A 15290-nucleotide genomic window follows, 5' to 3' on the forward strand; every position below is an offset into this window, starting at 1 on the left:
TTTAAAGTGTAGTGATTGTCACATGTGACACACGGCAGTACAGCACACGGTGCACACAGTGAAATTTGTCCTCTGCATTTAACCCATCACCCTGAGTGAACAGTGGGCAGCCGTGACAGGCGCCCGGGGAGCAGTGTGTGGGGAAGGTGCTTTGCTCAGTGTCACCTCAGTGGCACCTTGGCAGATCGGGATTCGAACCAGCAACCTTCTGATTACGGGGCCGCTTCCTTAACGGCAAGGCCACCACTGCCGAACCTTATAACTTACCCTATAAAGGTGACAATTATCATTGACTGGAAAGAGCCTGTAACGGAAGCTGTGTTCAGTGTTACCCACTGATACAGTGTGCAGCTCTAGCACCATCCTGCCCTTGCCGCAGGTCACTGCTGAACCCCTCGGGGCAGGGCAGGCTGGAATAAGCACCTTACAAAGAAAACTATTTTACAGGGGAGCACGTTTTAGGGGGGATGGGGGAAATTTAGGCTAATCCGTTAATGCAGCTCACCCAGTCTTAATGCAGACTGCGGGGTGATTATGGGCACTTAAATAGAAAACTGCACCTTTTCACATTATGGAACAAAACTGAAGACACTGGACTATGAAATAACACATATGAGGTTAGGTAACAAACCAAAAAAACGGTAGAGTCTCGATCCAAATCAGGGAATTTTTTGCTGTGATGGCAGCATTGCTCACTCTTGGCTTCTCTCCACCACCTTAAGTTAGACAACGGGATGGTTCTCCAACAGTCCTGAAGGTTTATGCTGAACACTTTCTTATCCTTCACTCATGTTAAAGTAGCCATGAAGGGAGAAAGGTACCTTGTTCAACAAACGTACTTCACTTTCTCCTGCTACAAAAAAATATTAAATGTGTTTCTTGTTTTGGACTCCAGCTCTATATCCACATAGACTATACGGATTGCACAAATAACAGTATTAATGTACATTATTAATGTACATACTATATTACTATATACTATAATGTACAAGGATGATATATTGATACATTAAGGATATATACATTAATGTATATATTAATGTACATTAATATAAGGATGATGATGTATATGTTTTTTACTTCCGTCACCCACTATAGCAAAACATTGAAAATAATGCATGAAATGTCAACACGATTGAGGGTCCGTGTTGCTGAAATAAAGTTGACACACAGAAGTGAAAAGTACCTGCACGCATCCGGACGTCGACACCAGTCTCCCGGCTAAAGCGGGGGCCTGCGGCTGTACGCGGTACATTTACATTTAAGGCATGTGGCAGGCGCCCTTGTCCAGAGCTGCCATGTTACCATGGATGAAGTGATCAATTCTGGCGTTGCCAGATCTCGACGGAAAACAGCTAATTTGGTATGACCTTAAGCGCTTGGCTTGTAGACTTAGGTGCTAATTTCTTTACAAATGTTCAGAATTCGAGGTTCTTACACAAAGTGTAAGAAAGGTGTCCTGAACCCGCTAAATTAATGTGTCAAACAATAGAGGCGTGCTTAAGTCTCTACAACAGAATCTACAACAGAGTGAATAAAATAGAGTCTTCTTATTTAGATGTGCTGGTCATGCCCAGGTTTGCTAACCCATCAGTTAACCCATCCATTTGTGTGACTAGAGCACTACAACATCAAATGCCCCATAATGGCCACAAATAAGAGCAGTGACGTGCAGAAACAAGTGATTTAATCAATAATTTCTGAATTAAAAAAATACACTAAAAGCAGATTATTTTAACTTAAACACAAGATCAGCATCTAGTTGTTAATAATGGGAAATTGTAGGACATAATAGGTATAAAAAAAACAATGCTTAACTTCATACTTCTGCAACTAGTTACTCCTTAACTCCTTAACTCCTTAACAGTGAGATAAAATGAGACTCAGCCATCATAAACATTCGGGCCAATACATGTACCATGTGGGTGAGCATGTTCTACTCATAGAAGTAAGGTGCCATTAAAGTGGTGCAGGCCATAGGCTTCAATACCAAAACATACATTATAATAATTATGCATTTCAATTCCTGTTCAAATGCCCAAGTAAATAAATTAGTCAGTTGTTTAATAGACAGCATAATAAATCGGCAGCTTAATCTTTATGTGAACCTCCCAGAATTTTTGTATAGGATCCTCTTTACAATGCCCTTTAAATCATGAAACAAACAAAAGAAAACCATTGTTTACTGTACAATGTTTAAATAAAGCGCAAAAAGTGGTATAGAACGTAATCCCCACTGCTCACAATCAATTTATAAAGTATATCTGACCAAGTACCGTGCAAAATATTCTTCCATGGACCATTGTTGAGTCATAGAAATAAAAGTTTAAGCCACCATTATTATGCTTTGGCCACAATTACATCAAACGTTGAAATACCAATCAAAACAGCCATAGGAAAACAATGCAATGCTAGGACAGGAGTGATTAAGTTCAGTTCTGGAGGGTTGCAGGTTCTCCAATTTTTTTCATGGTTTTGAAAAAATGGGTGTGACAGGATCCAGAACTGCACTTGGCCAATATGTTTTGAAGGCTTTTTTAAAATTATTTCAGTAGTAAATATGTTTAGCCTATACAAGATTCCCTGAAGGTGTGTTCTCAAATATAGCATTTGATCATCCAAAATTCACAGTCTAGATTAATCACAAAATATTACAGTATTTTCAGCCACCTTATACTTTCCCATTACTAGCCATTATACATTCAACAAAAAAAAAACAGAATATGAAAAGAAAACATGGTCAAGCTTCTAAATTCACTTCACACTGTCCAGTAAGATTAGGCCTGACTAAATAGCCCTGAACAAAAAGTGTTCTTGAATCCGGTGCAAAATTTGGTTTTATTCAGCTTGTCCCTGTTACTTGTAAGAGATTGAGTCAAGCATGTTATTTATTAATGGCTATACGGTGGCTGTATTCCAGGCTGTTAACCAGCAACACAACTTTTATATTAACTCATCTTTTTATGTGTTCCTGGTAAAATCGCCATGGCTGCTGGACTATGTACCATACACTGCCAATAACTTAATAATAAAAAAATAAAAATAAAAAAAACAACAAAACACAACTGGTAAAAAAAAAATAAGTGTAAAGCACAGAACCAAAGCAAGTACTTCATAACTACAGTGACCAGTGATCTGTGGAGGTTTCTGAAAAATCCAGAAAAAAAAGAAAAAACAGTTCAAGGAGATGGGCATGGATGTTCAACACTCCTTTTTCCATGCGAGTCCAGAGAAAAGGGACTGCATATCCCATCATGCCATACTCTCTCGCTCCTCTGAGGGCCCATTTGAAATCTTCTTCACCTTCTTCACGCCTTCTCCCATTGCTGTTGATGTGGTGACCCTGGAAACATATGTTAGAATAATCTTTAAGGAAAAGCATGTTTTTCTTTGTGTGGGTAATGGCAAAAAATTGCAGTATGAAATATTGATATAAGAACATCCCTAAGGTCATTCCACAAACACAAATGTGTACTTAATGCTTCAACAGCTCTGGTCAAGACTCATACTGGCATGAATATGGTACTGAAGATGCTGTTCTTTTGTGAAACCATTCAGATCTGAAAAAGAACTTCTTTTCACAGTGTGTAGTTAAGAGAACAAAATAGTTTGGGTAAAATAGTTTATATTTGTGCAAATGCAAGTTAAAGCATTTGGTCTGGTGAGAGGTGCAAAGAATGGAAGTAACACAGTATTTGCAGATCTAATGCCACAATTCACATTGAACTTTTGGGAGGGTACAATCATTTAAATGTGTTACTTTTTTATCATTTAACAGTCAAAAAGAGCTGCTCTCTAATTTGCACTTAAATATTTAGGAATCACATACTATTGTAGTGCCATAAAGAATGCTTTATGCTGCTGAGGTAATTTGGATAAAATGAAAACCTTATGCAAGTTGGACTTCTTATGCTGGTGAGTCGAGTAGAGTCGGGTTGAGATGGTATTATGCAGGTGGGCATAAATGTCCACACCGTAAACATGTAAAATGTCTGGAGATGTAAAAACTGTGATATGGCCTCTTCGGAGGTCACTTGTCCAGGCAGAACAGGACCCAGATTATCTGAATAAAGGTAACTATTTTTAATTCATCAGTTGGATAAGTCGTACATGTTTACCTTCACACTGTACTAAGCCTCTTTCATCCTATTTGGACAACAGTGAGCTAAAAGGGGCTTGGCAATCATTTAAAAACAAAAACAGATCTAGCACTGTTTCTACCTGTATTAGCACTGCTAAATGTATCAGCAAGACTACACAGGGAGTCCGACTGCTACTCCCACGGCTTGAAACCTGTTGCCAGCTCTCCAGGCGGGTGACCCACTTGTGCAGATTCTCTTGCAGAGAGAAGCCCGAGGCAGGCTGGACTGGTTCCTTGGCTATTCAGGCCTAACAGAGGGGGCAGCACCTACTACAGCCTGATAGCAACAGCTGGCTGCCATGTCCCTTACAACATGGTGCTTGAGTATGAAGTGAGGACAAAGCACACCTTCAGTCACTGAAGGTGGCATCGGGTAGCACTCGGTACCCCAGATTCTTTTAGAATTAACAGGTTCTTTCAGAGGCACTAGTGTCTGATTAAAATCGATCCTCAGCCTGACCGGAGAACTGTACCAGGGTCAGTCAACCAGGCCCACTCCAGCTCCGGTTCTTGTTTCATCTACCTTTAACTACTCACTTTGATTTTTAATGCTCAGACACAAATGGGACACCTGAGTCAGCCTTGGCTACACACACACAGCCAAAATGGGAAAGAAAATAGGTTAAGAAAATAGCACAAATTTGGCCCCATTCAGTTTGGAGGATGAATAAATTGCCTACCGGGGACAAGTGGAAGAAACACACTGGGGGGAAACTGGGAAGGAAGAAAAGGTGGAAAAGGAACAAGGACACAAGGTTCCAGTAGTCTATTTCTGGAAGACCTCGGACACAAGAAAAGGGGGGAGAAATGAGTGCAGCGCCTGAGGGGATGAGGCATGCGGCAAGAGGAGCAGGTGGGTGGGTTGTGTCAAGGTAGGAACTGGATTGGGGTAACATGCAGAGATGCACTCAACTGTGATGCCCAAAAAAGGAAAAGTACAGAGTAAAACATGCGGCATCGACAGTGATTAAGTGTCTCAGGAAAAAACAGCGCAAGATGGGGATTAGCAGGAACGCTTCTCTGGCAATGGCGAAAGCTCAGAGCAGGTGTACGGGCGTGTCACTTCCTGTAATTGGGGTAGATTCTGGGCTCTCCTGCCAGGGTAAAGGTCCTCTGGGCACCACACAAGGGTTGGAGGGAACCAGGGCACAGCTGGTAATGGAGCTGCACTGACTGTATGAAGATAGTTAAGGTCTAAAATGCTGCAACTGATCACGCTGTGCCACACTCACCGAAAAGTAAAAAGCAAGTCTGCATGGTGTTCCTGCTGTACATTTATCTGCTGGTTATGGTCTATTGGAACATGCCTGTGTTAACTTGTGTCAGGTCACCCTGCCCATACAGATGTGAATACATGCGATATAAAATGCTCTGGTGATGGACACTCATAGTGGACATCTGCACTTGAACTTCTCTTTTCATTGGGTTGTAAGGATTTTGCATTTAACCTGTTCAGAGAATTTCGAATTGTATTCTTGTATCCAGGGTTTGTCCAGACACCAGGCTATCTGTGTTGACATGTGACTGACTGACACCACTTGACATGAGTGAGTGGGGAAACTTTCATTTAAATTCAGCCGAAACACAGTTACTACCACAGCAGGGGCAGTGGTGGCCTAGCGGTTAAGGAAGCGGCTCTGTAATCAGAGGGTTGCAGGTTCGATTCCCGATCCGCCAAGGTGCCACTGAGGTGCCACTGAGCAAAGCACCGTCCCCACACACTGCTCCCCGGGCGCTTGTCATGGCTGCCCACTGCTCACTCAGGGTGATGGGTTAAATGCAGAGGACAAATTTCACTGTGTGCATCGTGTGCTGTGCTGCTGTGTATCACATGTGACAATCACTTCACTTTTAAACTTTAAAGCAAAACACGTGAGGATTTGCGTTGTATTTACAACTTTTGTCCCAATTCACTTTTTCCAAGAAATTATGAAAATGTGCAAAAGTAGCACAATATTGTGTGAATTTGTGAAACATTTGTGAATCGAGCGCAGTCAGGGAAGTTTTAAAAATCCACAAATAAATGTAAAGGTATGCACAAATATATACGGTGATTCGTAAATGCAGGTTTATCGTTTTGTTAATGCGTGTAACTGCACTGATGTAATTTGATTTATTTATTTGTGAATGGTGTTACAATCATATGCAAGTAAATAAATTATATTTGTGAATCTTGTTACATTTGTTGCTGAATCAAGAAATACACAGTATTTGTGAATGTTATGATATTTATTCGGGAATTTTGAAACTACACTTTCTCCATAGACTGACCTAACAGCCTCTCTTATGTGAGGCCATGAAAATTTTAAATGACAAACTTTATATCTCATGTAGAGCATGAGATATAAAGTCCATCTCTACACAAGTAATGTATTGATTAAATAAGCCCCTCTGCACCAAACTGCTAACTTGGAGAAAAAGAAATGGAAATCTTACACATCATCCATCTCAAGGTCTTCTTCATCCTCCACTGAAAGCAGCAGATATGGGTTGTAGGAAGCTGGACGAAACTTGTGCCCCGTAAGGAAGAAGAATGTCAATGTGGCCAACTCATCCAGCAGCTAAAACCCCCCAGTCCCCCCAAAAGAAACAAAACAGAAATTATCTATTTGGCACGCACACATTCTTTGTTAATAGCAAAATTTTATTTATTTTTGAGATATCACATATATATAGATACATTTACATAAATTATGATTAACATTTTGTGGAATGCACTAGGAGCCTCTTAACATACCTGGTACAGCCATTTCCACTGGAACGGCACTATGATTTTAATAAGAATGGCGATTATGCGGGTAAAATAGATATAGCATACAATCTGAAGGAAACAGAGAGAGTAAGCATTACACCATTATGTTCCATGGGAAATGTCATGATCATAACAACTGCACCCTGTTGTGATCAGGCAGAAAACAGTTAAAATGATGTTTACTGTATGTGCTACACTAACCCAGCCACTAGGGGATGCAGGTGACAATGTATTTCTTGGTGCTGGTCCCAAGCCCATGTAAATAGAGAGGGTTGCGCCAGGAGGTGCATCCTGTGTAAAACCTTTGCCGTGTCAATTGTAGGAAGAAGAGGACTACTGTATATGCTACATTAATGTTACATCAATGTGGCTAGTTCTAATCAGATTCTAATCAGGTTACTGAAATATATAAAAGAAAACATGTTAGCAGAAACTATGCACCTAATGACTAGGACCATTACAAAATGTGGCACAAATGCAGCTGTGCTGTAGGCCCCCCCATTGTTCTCCAATTGTTAAAGGCTGAGCTCTGCAGCTCTGAGTGGAGCTCAGAGAGGGGCATTAACCAAGCCCTTTAATACAGAAAAGAGCAGGTAGGGGGTCAGAGCTGCCTGAGGGAGGACTGAGTGGAATAAATGCACATTTTGCACCGCTGATCCAACATATTATGGAACCAGGTATAATCATGCATGAAAGAAGGGCTGCAAAATTGAGATGCCGAATCAGAATGAGAGAGACAAAAATTTAAAAGCCAGACAATGTCACATAAATCATAAAATGGTCAATTTCAGTTGAAGGAATGCCATCAGCATGCTGCTGAGTAAGAATAATATTACACAGGAGAAAGGATTGCATACACAGTTGGTCAAAAGCATTTGAATTTAAATAGACTGTCAGTGTTTACAGTCATACAGAAAAAAAAACAGGAGAGAAAAAAATCTGACATCTAAATTTGGTGTGTGTGTGTGTGTGTACAAAGTATACTTACCATCACATAGTAGTGTCTGAACAGCTTCAGCTGGGCAAGGTTGATTGCAGCTAGATAAAGACCAAGCAAACCTGGTTAGTTAGCACAAACCTGTTGGTCATCTGAATAATTTGTATTCCTGTAAAACATAGTAAGATGTTTATACAAAATTACAGGTTTCTGTCTGTTTCTCTAGTTCTGCACTTTAATGCTAAAATCTATGGATGAACTCAATATGTGTGATTGAGCTGCTTTTACAGCAGAGTACTTGGGAAAATGATAACGTATTATGTTGTTTTGTTTTTTTTTTTATTGTTAAGGCTAATAACATGATCCCTAACTAACTAGACCTTGAACTTGACAGGGACAACAGGAGGAAACAGAAAATCCAATATAAAATGATTACATGTTACTCAAAGAAAAACCCACAGAACATCAGTGGCTTCTGAAATGGCCTGCCCTCCCTTCTCCCCCTCCACAGGACAAAGTGGAGGTGGGGAGCCGCAGTAATGGGCTCCACGCTGAAATCATTTAGCTCACACTGAGCAAGGGCCTGCAGAGGCAGCAGAACATGAGTCAGGGTGGGGTGAGTTGAGAGGAAGCCTGCAGCCTTCATCTGCAGGAGGGAGGTCAATTCCCCTGGGTATACCTGAAGCATGCTTTAACCCAAACCTCCCCGGATTGTTATGTAACAGGGCCGTCCTCCTTTCAGCCCTGAAGGGAAACTGATGAATGAATGCATCAGCTTCCACCGAGGCTTGTTTTAAGCATGTCATTTTGAGGGAGCACCAGAGGCACTGCTGGTTTAAAGTATGCAAAAATGCAACGGTGCCCTAACATCTGTTGGATTAGTTAGATGCGAGGGGAGAACATGCCTAGCTGTGATTTTGAGCAGTCCAAAAGCATTCTGCCGAATGCCAAACGGTCCCAGCAGATCTGTGTCTAACGCAATCAACCAATTCTTCTTGGGCAGGATGTTTTAGGCTATGAGCAGGCAATCTGTCTGTTTAATATAGACACTGCTGCTGCTATTCCACACGCTAACATTTACATTGGTGAGAAAGTGTTTCACACGAAGTAAAGTTGTTCAAATCAATGTTCAATTGATTTGCAATTCTTGGCCACCGTTGTTAGGTGATTCATTTTAATTCTCACAAGAGAGATGCAGAGGCAAGCAACCGGTCATTATATTTTAAACCCGCACATGTCCTTTCCCTCTTGGTCTCGTGCCCGTAGCATGCAAAGAAGGCTAGGGTTTTAAAAGCTGAACATTGCAAGAGCTCACAGGGTTATGGCTGTATAGAAATGTAAATACACTGAATGTGAGAATGTTATTTATTTAAATGCACCACACAATATAACAATCGGCTCAGGTTGGGACAAACTTTTTAGGGACAATTACAGCTCTAATATACAATTACAGCTCTAATATTTTTTGCAAATAAAAGTTTGTAATAAATCTTTTTACTCTATTAATGTTTGTATGCAGGAAGGAATTGGGGGGGGCATCATGAAAAAAAGGTTGGGAACTGGTGTAATATAATGTTTAGTGTACATCTGGAATCAATTATTAGTCTAATACATACTGTGCTTTCGGTCAGTGTCATTGTTTTCAGATATGATGTAAATTTTGATTGTGTCAAACAGCTTTGTGTTGACATACAGCTATGCTGTACACATGCAAGCTAAAATCCATTGAAGCATTTATTCACTTGTTGCCAGTATAAGACAGAAAGGTTTTAAACTTCTGGTACATATATTTCAAACAAAAATGCCAAATCATAAATATATTAAATATGTTAGTTGCATTCATTCAAACTGCATTGAAATTGTGAATATTTGTTCTAGGAACAATTGCTTATATTTTGCACATAAAAGACATACGGATATGGTTTATTCGAGACAGCAGCAACATACCTTTCCCATCTGTTGCTGAGGCTTCTTGAAGATGTCTGATAGACCTGCATACAGAAGAAAAAAGTAGATATATAGTAAAAAATATACCAGTCTCCACACCAGGCTGAAATGAAAAGCACAATTTGCTTGGTGTGGTGGCTACATATAAGATGACAGCCTCTTGCCTGGAGTTCTGTTAGGGCCACAGTGAATATGAGGAGTACATACCAGACAACAGGGAAAAGGATGGCCCCACAGCACAACAGGTCCACAAGGAAGAGGATCTCCATCCAAAGCCCGTATTCTGAGCTGCCCTCCTCAGTTGACTCGATGATGATGTAGGCCACATTGGCCAGAACCTAGTCCATAGAGAACATGTACTACATTGCTGTGCACTTGCCAGAGACAAGTCAAGTAAAATTTATCATATAAGACCGGGAAACCATGAGGCCAATGAATTATCTCAGATGCAGCTTTTATGTGGTTTCAATTCCATGTGTGGGAGTAAGTTTCCTCAATGTCAGTCTGTTGCTGTGCAGTGGGCTGTAGAAATGACTACATGAACAGAGAGTGATGATACTATTACCTGAAGAGGGATGACTATCATGAAGATCTTCTTGTCTTTGTCTGACAGGATGTGCTTGACAAAGGCCCAGCCTGTCCCTATCAGTGCTATGGTGATGAACAAGAGTGCCCCCTTCAGTCTAAATGGACAAAGTAATTTAAAGATCAAAACAGACCTCAGGGACTGCATGCAATTATTATATATATTGCAACTGTACAAAAAGATGGAAAAAATTGTTTTATTTTAATTTTTCTAAACAAATTGGAGTGTGCTCATGCACCACATTCACAAGGACAGTCCCATTGGAGACACTCAGGGTTGTGAGTCTTGCTCAGAAACATGATGGTAGTAAATGGGGTTTGAACATGGGTCTTCAGTTTTACTACCTTCAGACTACTACCACTAACACAGCTTTCTGTTCTTCCAGCATAAATGTTACTTTACAGACCTTCTACATATTACTCACAAGTGTGTTATGTAATAGACAACAGCCCAGCCTTCAATAGGAAACCCTTGATTTGAAATGTAGTAGTAGTCAATCTGAAAGAATCATAAAAAATGATTATTAATGGACCGTTATAGACCAGACAAGCTCAAAATCCTAGACCTACAAGCAATAGTGACAACACATACAGTGAGTGAACTTACAGCATGGAAGACCAGTGAAAGCGACTTGGTGAACGGCAGAGCTGCCATGAGCCAGTGGATTTTATACACGTCCGCACTAAAAGGAGGAGGAAAGTAAAGTAACATACATACATTATATTTTTATTAGAACATTTATTATACAGATACTCAAGAAAGAAAGAACAAGTGCAATAACATTATTGTCTTGGGATCTATTCATTTGACTGAGCAGTTAATATATTAAAAATGTGTGCAAGTGGAAAAAAGCCCTTCGATGCCCTCTTCTGGTAGTTGTGTGTAAGCACATCCACTATAAGAAGCCAAAATTATGTCTTCTATTTAAGTCTTTGGTTTTATTCTCCCATCTGTCATACATTAAAACAAATCAGCCTAGAAAAATGTATATTATATATACTGTACAATACCTGAAGATTCAAAGATGCTTTGACCCATCCATTCAAATGAACCATATAAATGATTAGCTATGCAATTCATTTGACAATAATTCAGGTTTAGAAAGGATATTCAGTGTCAGTGGAAAAAAGGAATCACAATTAGTGGAAATTTAGACCAAAATGTTATTTTCAAAATGGAAATATTCATCAAACATTCATTATCAGGAAGCCTAAATAATGCTAATAACATAAAATGTTCCCTTAAACTGACCATTCATTTTTCAGTCTCTGGTTTGTTCAGAAAAGATTCTGTTTTCCCAAAACTTACCTTCGAGATCGGAGAACATGGACCCACAATATTCCAATGAGGAAAAAAAACATGGACATGACAATGTAAAGTTTGGGCAGAGGAATTTCTCCAGCAGACAAGAAGCTGTCAGGATTTTTCTCTTCAATGACAATCTGAAAAGAAGACAATGAGTTAGAGTGCCACCTAATAAAATGTCCATTTTAAAAAAACAGAAGGCCCAGGTTCAAATTCCACATACTACCATTGTGTCCCTGAGCAAGACACTTTACCCTAAGTTGCTCCAGGGGGGGGGACTGTCCCTGTAACTACTGATTGTAAGTCGCTCTGCATGAGGGCGTCTGATAAATGTGGTAAATGTAAAAAAAATGAGAAGGAGATGCTCACATCGATGCTGAACTTGAGCAGGTTGGTCTGCACATCCTTGCTGTAGCAGTTGTAGAAGTAGAAGTTATACAAGCCTTGCTGGTCATCCGTGGTGACTTTGAAGTGAAACTATAGCAAAGCGAAAACAAAAAAGGAACCATGGAGCACAGATCACACACACACTTTAAAAGATCATCATGAAACTTGGTGCTCCAGTTCAAGGCATTTCCCCACCTGGAACGAGTAGCTGTCACCTCGCTGCTCCAGTGGATATTTGAAGGCTGTGTTTGGGGACTTATGGACGAAGAATTACATTGTTGGAATTCAGAAGAATCATAAAATCGTTGTTCATTTCTTTTAAATGCAAACATCATGTAAGGGAGAGGCTCACCACTGGTGCATCCCGTCTGGCATGATCTACACCCCCACAAAATACAGAATACAGAAGAAAAGTATAGTATATGTAAGTATAAAGGAATTTACAATAAAATGTACTCAAGACTTCAAATCAATAATATTGGTCATAGAGGAAAGTAGTCATAAACTATAACATTTAAAAGAACACATCTTAATACATTTTTATATTTGTACATTATAGCTATTGGGAGTATAGAAAACTAAAATCCTAAAACAAAAACCTAAAAACATTTCTGTGCTTCATAATTTTCATGAAACAGCATCGGAAGGACCTGACCAACGAGACTGCTGATCCATGTGTTTTGTGCATTTATAGGAAATTTTACATGTCAATATATTTACATATCTGTACATTTCTGCAATAAAAATCAATACAAAACAAACAAAAAATGCTTAAAGCTTAATGGCACCATTTTGGCCATTAGAGCCACCAGGAGCTTATGAGTCTCTGATCAGCGTATTCACATACTGAAATATCACGAGAAAGAATTCGATGCCTAAGGTGAGTGAATAAGAAGGCTGTACCTTTGTGCAAAGTCTTTTCTTCTCTGTTCTCTTGAATATTTTTTTTCTCTTGCACTTCCACTTCCTCATTCAGAACAGGGATAATTTTGGGGAAGAGACCTGGTTCTGCTGATGTCCTTACAGTCACTCTGGACAGAAAAGCATGTGCTTGTTGTCACACAGATAAAGATGATTGGTGTTTTGGATCATTAATATTATTAACCTCTGTAAACATTTTAAGACACTTACTCATTAGAGTCAAAGTCCAGCAGCAATAACACAACAGCATCACTGTTGGGAGTCTTCTTCAAAACACAGAAACCCAAGTCATCATCCTGTACAGAGAAGGGGGAAGAAAAAAAAAATGGTGCTTGACCAATTACACTTGAATTCCACTCAGATTATCAAAAAGTCACAGGTTCAAGCCCCAATTACTACCACAGTGTCTGGCGCTACACTGAGGCAAGAGGGGGCAATGCCCCCTTAAATAAAAAGTTGAGAAAGAAAATATTAAATTACCCACAAATTCTGAAAAAAAGCTGAAAAATCCACTGGAAACAGCACAAATTAGATGACCGGTTCACTGTTGGTATGCAAATAAGCCGGTGTCAAGTTTCTCAGCTGGGCATACACTGTGCAATACACCAGCCAAATCGCATCACGGAGCAGCACACGGAATCACACAAGCAAACCGTTTTCATGTGGTCTCGCCTACTTATCATGACTGGAACTCACAGGGGAAAAAGTTGTTTTTTCAAAATATTCAAACGAATATTTTTTATGCAACTTTCTAATGTGTGACCACTTAGCCGCACGTCTCTGTTACAGCAGCATTTGCATATTGTTATTCTGCACCTTCATGACTTGCGCTGCCTGGATTGTTATTCTCGTTGTCCTTGCACTGCCCGTGTCCCATGTCTGCACTTTATGTTGCCCGGTTTCTGTGTCGCACACTTGTACTTTGTCAGTACGTAACTTTGTTTAAGTGTTACACGTAGCATCAGGTTCCGGAGAAACGTTGTTCCGTCTTACATGTATGTAGCTGACATGACAATAAAGCTCAACTTGAACTTGTATATTGGCAATAGTGTGAAGCGTTATCGTTGGGTTCGAATATATTTCATATATCCAAATAAGGTAAACATCATGTTATTAGTTATAATCTGATGAGGAATATTTGAGGGTTATTTTCTGTTTTATTTTTATTTACCCTCTGAGGAACTTCCGCCTTGTTGTGGTCTGGGGTGATGGTGTGCCTCAGGTCATTGGGTAGAGGCCTGACAACGTGCGATCCAGTTACACCCCACCCATTTCACACCTCCACTGCCACCGCGTACCCACTACGCCTGTCTCGATCCGGCCCTGAGTGTGTCCCTGACCAAGACACTTAACCCTGAGTTTCACCAGGGGGACTGTCCCTGTAACTACTGACTGTAAGTGTCTGATAAATGACGTAAATGTAGTGAAATGCGTTAAGACAACACTTACCAGGTATGATGCGAAGCCGTTGCTGTTTGTTTTGTCCAAAATAAATCCCAGCTGAAACAGAGCAGCGCAAACCCTCCATTACCGAGACAGGGACACCATGCAGATGCAGAAGATTAGGAAGGCGGGAAGAAAAGTGGTTTAATCACCGTGGTGCCGTCAACGTCGCTGATGGGAACCTCGTTCACCATCAGACTGTTCATGTTCACGGTCATGTAACCGTTCTTGTAAAAGCCGAAGGTGTTCAGGTGGACCTTCTGTCTGATGTCATCCTAAAATAACACACACACACACACGTCAGTCCATATTAAAATTCCATCTTGCACGCATAATCGTGTAATTATTCGCGTTCCGTTAGTACGGAGAGAACGCGGCTAATCACGAATCTCAAACTCGTCGGCGTGACGCTCGGCGCCGAAACGACACCCTATTGCACAGGAACACGACCACGTCTCCGGACACGGGCGCCGACTGACTGTCACCTTCAGAACCAGGTGATGGAGCCGACTGCGGGCTCCGCCGAGGTACAACGCCACAAGCACGAAGGCGCCAGCAAGTACGCCGCTGCTGCCGGACGCCATTTTTAAAGAGACACTCTGCCCGGCAGCGTCACAGTTCACGCGACGTAACCGACGCAGACCCCGCCCCCATCATAATAATGTCATCACACCATAAATAACGTTGTTACAAGTAGTAATAGTACAGATGTTGCTTGAACAATTGTACAAATTAAAAATAGGTTTTTATTAATAGCAGTGGAATTGTTGTTGCTTGTTGGTGACTGGATCCTAAAAGGTCTGGTCCAATAGAGAATTTACATCTGGTTCACTAGGACCCCCAACTATGAATATAATCTTTTTATTCCCTC

General features: G+C 40.5%; 1 protein-coding gene across 1 annotated transcript; it reads right to left on the reverse strand.

The window, feature by feature from the left end:
* Window positions 1-1670: 1670 nt before the first annotated feature.
* gpr107 (G protein-coupled receptor 107) lies at window positions 1671-15013 on the reverse strand. Its single transcript, XM_028972971.1, has 18 exons — window positions 14905-15013; window positions 14572-14694; window positions 14426-14476; window positions 13187-13272; window positions 12959-13086; window positions 12408-12433; window positions 12251-12310; window positions 12038-12145; window positions 11672-11805; window positions 10970-11045; window positions 10788-10861; window positions 10343-10460; window positions 9985-10115; window positions 9778-9821; window positions 7882-7931; window positions 6879-6962; window positions 6578-6702; window positions 1671-3343 (listed from the first exon to the last, which is right to left on the reverse strand). Exons 1-18 carry the CDS (start codon window positions 15001-15003, stop codon window positions 3253-3255), a joined length of 1608 nt encoding a protein of 535 aa, XP_028828804.1. The 5' UTR covers window positions 15004-15013; the 3' UTR covers window positions 1671-3252.
* Between the last annotated feature and the right edge of the window lie 277 nt (window positions 15014-15290).

Source organism: Denticeps clupeoides, chromosome 3 (assembly GCF_900700375.1).
Source record: "Denticeps clupeoides chromosome 3, fDenClu1.1, whole genome shotgun sequence".
In the NCBI taxonomy this organism is placed as follows: domain Eukaryota; kingdom Metazoa; phylum Chordata; class Actinopteri; order Clupeiformes; family Denticipitidae; genus Denticeps; species Denticeps clupeoides.

Excerpts from the sequence above, each read along its gene's own strand:
- gpr107 (XM_028972971.1), bottom strand. The coding sequence starts at position 15,003 with ATGGCGTCCGGCAGCAGCGGCGTACTTGCTGGCGCCTTCGTGCTTGTG. Across the intron at positions 12,311-12,407 it reads CCAGACGGGATGCACCAGTG|TCCCCAAACACAGCCTTCAA; the intron begins GTGAGCCTCTCC and ends TTCGTCCATAAG. Across the intron at positions 6,963-7,881 it reads TCAGACACTACTATGTGATG|ATTGTATGCTATATCTATTT; the intron begins GTAAGTATACTT and ends TGTTTCCTTCAG.